Raw genomic sequence first — 9,020 nt, 5'->3', positions numbered from 1 at the left:
ACTATATGAAGATGGTTTGCATGTTTTTACACACTGACCACAAATGATATCAACAAATATTGTCACACATTTTCATAAAATAATATATTTCATCGTAGAGGTGTCTGATCAGTTATTCAATAAAGGTCGAATTCTAATTAGACAGATAGATATTCGTGTGTATTGTCACAAAATGAGGTCAGTTTCAAATGAAATATACACAGTATCTCCCATATGATATCAATATTAAACAAACTATATTTTGACAAACATTTGTATAAGGAGTAAAGTGGGCCAAGAACATTTTAATTTGTCAAAAATATATGCAAATCAGAACTTTCAAATTATGACATATTTAATGACGTTCTTATTACAGTTTCAGGCGATCCCCACCTGAGGACATTTGATGGTCGCCCATATTCTTTCCAAGGTGTATGCTGGTACACTCTATTCAAAGACTGCTCCTCTGATAAACCCGAGTTTGAAGTCACTGTTAAATTTGAGCCAAGGAATGACAGCACTATCGAGCACATCAGAACAAGAGTAGTTTCTTTCAATGTTACCGTAGGGATGGAATATGCTACTGTTAATGGAATGGACGTGCTGACAGTAAGTCGCAGTAACGTGTCATTGACAGGGTATTACCTATAAAGGGCGATTTTCTTTCCCCGATTTCATTCGTCGGGATGTACCGGGTATTCTTTGCACAACACTGTCATCGATTGCAAATATTTCTCAGCTCAATGCCAATAATATATGCTCTCTACCTCGTAGAACAATGCTGAATAGTTGTCGAGACTTATATTAATTCTCTGAAGTAAATTAGTGTCTTTGTGGTAGACTGATACACTAGGCTACTTTCAGCTAATACAATATTCACCACTGCCCGTAACCTCCATCAAATCACCAAAGGCTGTTGATTACCAATACGTCTCTCACAGTCGATAGAACTATGCTATAATTCTGTCTCATAGTCACAACTGATTCTCGATTACTACGATCAATTGGTTCCCTGCCAACTAATAGTGACTGATGTGTGGCGGGTTTCATTTGACTGTTTTTAGACTGACAGGTTTCATTGCTGAAAGTTTCGAAGTTTCTCATCATGACGTCATCATGGACATGTCATAGGCTGGTCGACGACATTATGGAATATTCCTAAAAACATTATGTAATATACTAAAAATATATGTCTCAAATGGTATAGGTATACTAACCCCTTGCACAATACATACGTCTAATAAATAAAGTATCTGGTCGAAAATAAAGAAAATATTTTCATATTATTATCCATACAACTTATTTCAAAATGTTCTAACATGCATTGTGTTATCACAGGGAAATAAAGGTCGTGTTACTATGGCTAGAGCAATCCGCATTCAAGAGGCAAAGAACATGATTACATTAGAATTCACATCCAATAATACAACATTCACCTTGATATGGGCTCTGAGGAAACACGTCTTAAATGTATCTGTACAAGGCTCTGCATACGATGGACGTCTATGTGGTTTGATGGGTAACGCCGATGGTGACACCCATAATGACTTTCAAACCCCCGATGGCGCTGCTGTGCTTGACGCTATTGCGTTCGGAGAAAGCTGGAGAGTGACAGGCCAAAGGTATGTACTTTTTAAATTGACCATTGCAAACAAAGCGTAATGCCACACGGCATTATGAACCAACTTTGCTTCACTGTTACAATGGTTTTTTATTAATATTTTTGATGAGTACATATAAAAGCCACACTGTAAACAATTGAACACACTAAATAACGTGTGTGGAATAATTATTTTATTAAAAAATGGTTGGTGTTAAGGACTGCAAAAACGATGCAGATTATTATACATAACTTGAAGAAAATATGTCATTCGAAAATAGTAAATTGTATTATAATTCATTACAAATTATCCATATATTTCTTGACACTTTAAATGAACATAGAACATATGAAAAACGCAGGAATAGTTCTGTCGAGTTATTGTTTATCAAAACAAATACACCATAATTTTGAAAAATTTATCAATGTATTTTTCAGATGCGAGTAATGTCAGAAGATCGGGATATGCCTAATATGGATTTCGGAATATAGATAAAGTCCAGAAAAAAAAGGGTTATTAATTGGAATATATTACTTCCATATTGGTGGAGGTTTGCCTTTGTCGGTGGTCGTATAGAATTATTTTAGAATGGTAGTAAATAAATGCATATTAATGGAATAAACAATTTCATTAACGAAAAGACCAATTGTGTGCGTGTTATTTTTTATATTGATGCAATTTGCATATCCAAACTCAAGTGAATGTCCCCAGTATTGTGTCTGCATGTCAGCTTATTCGTTATAGCATTACCCACTTCCACTACTTCTAACAATGCTTCATGGCGGATATTAAGGTGCTTTACGATTTTATGAAAATGAAGCATATCTTGAACATGTTAGATTACAATGTATTTGTAATCCAATCCATGAACTTAATATCTTGGTTTTACACAAATACGTGTTCAGGTTATATTACATATATTCAATCTAATTGTGACATGATACGTATGGTCACTTACTGGAGAGTATTTGTAAAATATGTTGAAATAGCTACCAGCAATTTTAGCGAATTTGACTCTATGGAAGATTTGAAAGAATCTTAATTTAGCTAAATTTCCAAAAATTCCCTTGTGAGAATAAACTTTATATTAAATCGGGAGATTAGACCGTCACCTGTGCACACGCGAGAATAGAGTCCCAAGCGACGCAAAGGCTCGTGGGTAGACGCTTGTTTGTAAACAATGACACGCTATGGCTATCTGACGCATGCGCAGGTGACGACTTCCCAGCTTTATATACAGCTTACAGCTCATATGTTGTACGTATACATTATAGCTACGGAATACGTTTTGGTTTGTTTTGCCTCACGTTCACATTGGTTGTATCATTATGATTTTTATTTTCTGTGATCGAAATAGTTTAAATGGGGAAATTTAAATATAATAGTATTTTATTTATTCTCTGCATATTTCTGGATAATGACTTATTTAACACGTGTCAAACAATAGACAATATAACAATGTAAAACAATGGGAAAAAATTATGACAGCTCCCACGCATGTTATATGAGAAATAAACCAAGAAATAATATTGAGGGCGTACATATTTTGAGTAACTTCCTCTCAAATCGAGTGACAATTTATTGAATGTAAGCAGGACAACAAACTGCAAACATATGCTGCATTGAATCTAAACAATATAAAACTAATTAATATAAAAAAATATTAATTTTATGAGAAACATGGGCCACAGCTGCTGCTTAGCTCAGCCCAGAACATGTAGTGAGTCTTTTGAATGAGTTCCTTTCAGCCAAATAATACTTTTCTTCTGCTGATCTAGCCTGGAACCTACAATTTGAAAGGCCATTTCTGAATATAGTCAATATTATAGTTCGCTTCTCGGCAGAGCATGCATATGTCCCAGTCCATTTGTTTCACACTATTACGATGTATTTCATCTTATGTCTTCGGTGTTGTGTCATGAATTAGTTTTCGCGTATTATTTAGCTGATTACTAGTGAATGGCTGTGTTATATCTGTCATCATTTAGGCTCATGCGAGGTCCTGGACGGAACTTGACTCAGTGATTTGGAACTACGATATAACCGTTGCCATCCGGACCGCTATATCTGACAGTTGGGTATTCGCAGTTAGTAATATAGTGAATGATTAATCAAAAGATATGACGTGTCCAGTACTTAGTGTGATTGGCTGTATGATTGACGGCCACACCTTAGAGTATTTTAACTTTTCTGTAATTGGTTAAGTTTTGATAGGTAATAAACAGTCTAAGTCATTGGTCACGGAGAGAGAGAGAAATAATCCATGAGGCGAGAGAGTCTTGGTCAGTGCTGGGGAGAGACCCCGAGGAGGCAGTTTGCCTCGAGGCGTTCTCAGTGTGGCTTAAGACTAACATTTGAATCATATTTCGTTGTGTGCGTCTATTTGACTGTAAAGCTTAAGCGAATTTTCCGGTCCGGTACCTCAAGCAGACGATATATAGAGACAGACGAGAATTCCCCCTGACACGTGTTCGAGAACCCCAGAGGAGAAGAATTTCCCCCTCAAAGTTGATGCGTGTCGCTGGATGACATTAAACACATTATTTTGTTTCATCTGTGTATTGCAGTTGTGACTGGATTTCCGACACTCAGGGTATGTGAAAATGGCGTGCAGAATGCATCTGGAATCAACGTTTAGTGACAGACGGCACTGTGAACAATTATCCTTTGTTCAAAATGGATTCTATACCTCATAAATATCGAGAAAGGAAGACGAAAGTTATAGAGGATTTCTGTGAAGAGTCGATCAATGGGAAGTCACTCAGCCATTCAAAGTACAATTCATTGGTGTCTGCAACTGTTCTTCCGACATTAACTATGAACACTCGCCGTTGAATTACTTACTTTTTTTCTTGAGAAGCTCTTTGAAATAGTTACGAGTCACAAGCTGGATTTAGAAAAAGATACTCGATACATTTATTACAATTTTTATTCTAAAATCAATAGTACAAAATTACATTACAAAAAAAACGTGGCAAATTCTACTGTGGATGGTGTGGTATGTTCACACCAAATAACATTTCAAATCTTGTGTCCACACTGCTGCTAGATTCCATTGCATACATTAATTGTCACATTTGCCTCCAAGCAGGCTGTATGTTAAACCATTTTTTGTTCTTGATAAACGAATTGTCAGTGGTATCCAGCCCTCCCCGGATCTCTTTGAACACTTCTGACGATTTGTGGATATGTTTTATGGCAGGTAGAACAAATTCAAGATCGTTAAATTTGGTAGTCATTCGTCTCAAACAGAAAGATGGTTATTATATGAAAGTAAACTCGTAAACGTAACTTCACATTATAAATACTATGGAGTAATCTTGCTGACTTCCGTGGCCATCAACGAGCGTTCCATAGTGCAGCAATCATGGAAGACTTTGTTTGCGGTCATGAGAACTATTAATGAAACGGGCCTTTGAACTTAGGCCTTTTCTTTAAACTTAATTATCCTTTACGGCTCTGAAACATAGGTTTCCAGACAGTATGAATTTCTAGAGCGTATCAATTGTCAAGCGTCGAGGCATTTCCTCGGTATGATCAGATCACCAAACTATTTGGTACACAAATAGAAATATAGGAATCACAAATTCATAAATTCACTATACATGTAAAACCCTGGGAAAGCTAACAACATTAAACACACTTATATCAAGCCAATGAGTAGTACTGAACTTTGGAAATGAACAAAATTGTATTTAATAATATCTGATGCGAAAACTCGTTTTCTGGTGTACAGTTTTTAGTGGGAATCTATTTAGGAAATGTAAGATTTGTGCCGTAAAGGGTTACCTCAACACATAGTGCTGATCAAGAGCAGCATGAATTAATTAAACTTAATTAAACACCTGTACTGGACAAAAAATAGTAACTAAAACTACTGACAAACTCTGTTTTATGCCTACATTATGAACTAACAAAATTGGCCGAAAGGTTGTCACACTGATTAAAACTGGGTGAAATATTAAAACAATAACTAAAATGGCCTAAATGTCAGTGGAGCATATGTCATAAAACTGTGAGCAAGTTTGTCATAATGTATCAGTACGTTGGAAGTTGTGGTCAACTCTTAAATAATATCCGTAACAAAACCAGTATACTCCTAACACGATTAGAAAACAAAAAGGAAACAGCCTTTTAGACACTTCGTCAACTCTGCCTCGTTCCCGTGTTATGTTTGTGCCGTGTGCAAATTCCTTCGTCTCACTGCGAGACATGACATGCGCCCCTCGGTTGAATAGTTTCGTATTCGCAGTACGGCGATTTGTGATTGTAGTGCGCGATTCAGAACGACGAAAAGCCGATCCCATGTAAAAAACATTGTCGGTGCACATTGACTGAAAATAATCAGAAATTTATTAAGCAAATATATGCATATCAATATATATATATATATATATATAATACGTACAGTTGTTGTTGTTTTTTGGCAATTAAAAGGCGGTGGTCTTCGCGCCGCATCCTGCTCATTATGGGACTCACAGCAACGTACACAACGCGTGTAAAATACATTGGTTGTTTACACGAAATTATTAGACGCGCTGCTACGCGACTATCACCGTCCTTCAACTGTATTTCTAAATGAGGAATATAACGCAAGGTAGCATGTGTCGAAAATAAAGTTTATACGGTATGTCATTTTTGGACTCAGCAGTTTGTTTAATTGTGGCACTATCGCCGCCAGAGTATTTTTTTCACTAAACTCAAAACATTCTCATAACGGAAAACGACCAATCAGCGAACGAGTTGTCTGCCTCTGTAAATAGATTGAGTGATTTCATGTGATAAAAAGGGCAAGTTGATTGGTAGATTTACAAACTACTGAATATTGCAACGCAGGCATGTTTTACCGCAGTGTTCTTGTGGTAAGTAGCAGGTGCAGTGAAGAAGCTAGAATTTTACGACAGTGAGATAAAGTTACCTGACAAACTTTCTTGTTCACCGACAAATTCCCGCGTCGTCGTGGCTTGTCCGAAGTATTTGCTTTTCTACGATCACAGCTGATGGCAATTACAGTTTCTATCAAACTGGCAAAAACAAACACCATACAAAGAAACAACCAGACATCCATCGCCTGACAAAAAGCGATACATAACACAAATTACCACAGTTTAACACTGTAATAAGTTATTACGCCCTCGCTGTTCAAGTCCGGTTCGTTATCGACCTTTCGGTGAGGGCGCAGTGTATAACGACTATTTCGGGAGCGGACATCCGGGCATTTTCATCACGGTGAAAACAAAGTCCGAGAACTCTCATAAAACGGTACTTTGCAGTAGTTGTTCAGACTCCCCTGAATGATGTAGAACGATTATCCCTGCATGTACATTATATATAAATTTGGTTGTTCAAGATTAGTTCAAAATTGAGTTTGTGCCGTTTGCTCGACTTTAGCTGTTTTCACCGCCCCGAGAATAGACAATACTAGTATGTGCACCTCGGTTACTCCATTTTTTTCCATCAGAAATCACACAACAAAAATCGTACACAAAATGGTAAGGCTTTGGTATCGTGTTTTGAGGAACTCTTATTTGCTTCGGCGATTATATTGTTTTGAAGGTATTCATCTTCTTCGTCACCTTATTTACATAATTCACGGACACGGGCCGGTGGTTCTACCCCGTGATGCCTGTCTTTCTATATTACTAGATAGAAGTATAAACATCGCAAACGGGATAATGCTTTGGATGAATTTATCCTCACCTTTAAAAAAGTATTGTTCCGGTATTTTTTAAGAATCTGTGTGTAATGTTGGTGTATTGTGCACATTAGCAGGTCATGTTTGTCTACTTACATCTGACTTATATGCATAATTATAAAAAATGATCGAGGATCCCGCGCAATTGGGACTAGTTCCCACCAGCATGGTATTGTGAACGGAAAAAGTGTGACCAAAGACTTGAAAACAAGGCACGTACTCACCGTCGGATAGGAGAGTGAAGGTAAATCAGAATGAAGCATCGAGTTCTGAAGGTTTAAGGCCAGGAGACAAGATACTATTAAACTGACACGAGCCGGAGGCGAACTCAAAGGAAGCCAAAAACTCAGCCACGTTGAAGATACTTTCAGACAACTGATGACGTAATGAGAAACAAGAAAGTAACCAACACGCCGAGACAGGAGAAATTGAACTCCAAGGCAAGACCATTCACCTAAATCAGAATATCCCAGACAATTCATAATTAGTACAATGTCACAGCAATTAGCACCCCAGTCGTTATTTATACATACCCATAATGCAATTCGGCAATGATGTTATTGAAACAGTGCGACCCTTGAGCGAACATCTTGCATCCATGATGATGATTTTGAATCAGAAGGGTGTCAGTATACATATGTCTTGCCAGGGTGTCAACAACAAACTTCACGACGATTTTCGAGCTGTTCATGAATTATTTGCACCTATTATTTTAAATGACCAATTGGGATCAGTGTAATGTTTTGAAACCGTAACCAATAACAATAATCCCGACTGTTTATGGAGATAAAGGACGCTGTGCAAAAGGTTAGATAGATAGGGAAAACCAACGTTTTGAAAGTCGGGACACACATGAAGCGTCTAAAATAAAATCCCATATGAACCATTCACTGGTCGTGATGCCGAAACATAGTAAGTGAAAGTTTTCTTATTTGTATATAATATTGTTTGCTTTTATTTTACAAATTTGATTGTTCCCCGAGTATTATGGTTAATCTCGATCGCTGACTTAAAAACAAAACATTCACAGTGTGCCTAACTCACCGTAGCGTCCGTTGTTAACGTTGAACTTGTCGATTTTATATGCATCAAGGTTATACTGAGGCATTAGTATTTTGTCATACAATGTCACTCCAAACACTGGATCTTCCCAATTCAAGAGTATTCCTTCTGTGTTGTAACTATCTGCTGAATGCATAGATTAAGAACATCATTTTCAGTTACGTAAATGTCAACAACGACTTTAGGTAATGTGCAGGTTATTATGTATAAAACATAAGCATGTACATCTAGCGTGGTGTGCGCCCTCTACAGTCCGTGACGTCATCATTTCATCTTTCGCGATTGGTGGTCATGTGATCAGATGACAGACACCACCAATCGAGTAATATTGGGTTTCTGTTATAAATATCAACAGCAGAGAAGAAAAAGCTAAACTATAGTCGTCATACTTACAACTCAATAATTTCAACTCACACAGCTGGGTATCCAGAGGAAAGATGAGTAAATATAAATTGCAAGACAAAGTCAAAGATACCCTGTGGAAAAAAGACCGATTGATAAAAATGTGCTGCTTGTGTATTATTTACACGTTGCGAATTCGAGTAACATGATTTATGGTCTTCCATTCCATTCATTGGCTACCCTATAATTTATGTGCGTTCGGAAGTCTCCGGGACATCTACAATAAACTCATTGGTTCAATGGCCGACTTAATTAGCGATGTAAATATATTCAAACGTCCA

General features: G+C 37.1%; 1 protein-coding gene across 1 annotated transcript; it reads left to right on the top strand.

Moving 5' to 3' along the window:
- The first annotated feature begins 487 nt into the window (after positions 1–487).
- Positions 488–2,220, top strand: LOC102809506 (kielin/chordin-like protein). The gene is made up of 3 exons (XM_006812728.1): positions 488–588; positions 1,318–1,601; positions 2,018–2,220. The coding sequence occupies exons 1-3, from the start codon at positions 550–552 to the stop codon at positions 2,025–2,027; spliced, it is 333 nt and encodes a 110-aa protein (XP_006812791.1). The 5' UTR covers positions 488–549; the 3' UTR covers positions 2,028–2,220.
- The last annotated feature ends 6,800 nt before the right edge of the window (positions 2,221–9,020 follow it).

Source organism: Saccoglossus kowalevskii, chromosome 14 (genome assembly GCF_978046115.1).
Source record: "Saccoglossus kowalevskii chromosome 14, keSacKowa6.1, whole genome shotgun sequence".
Lineage (NCBI taxonomy): Eukaryota > Metazoa > Hemichordata > Enteropneusta > Harrimaniidae > Saccoglossus > Saccoglossus kowalevskii.
This window is presented reverse-complemented; position numbering and strand designations above follow the sequence as displayed.

Bases quoted from the DNA above. Each gene is read 5' to 3' on its own strand.
- LOC102809506 (XM_006812728.1), top strand. From the start codon at position 550: ATGGAATATGCTACTGTTAATGGAATGGACGTGCTGACA. The intron at 589-1,317 runs GTAAGTCGCAGT...GTGTTATCACAG, and splicing joins ATGGAATGGACGTGCTGACA to GGAAATAAAGGTCGTGTTAC.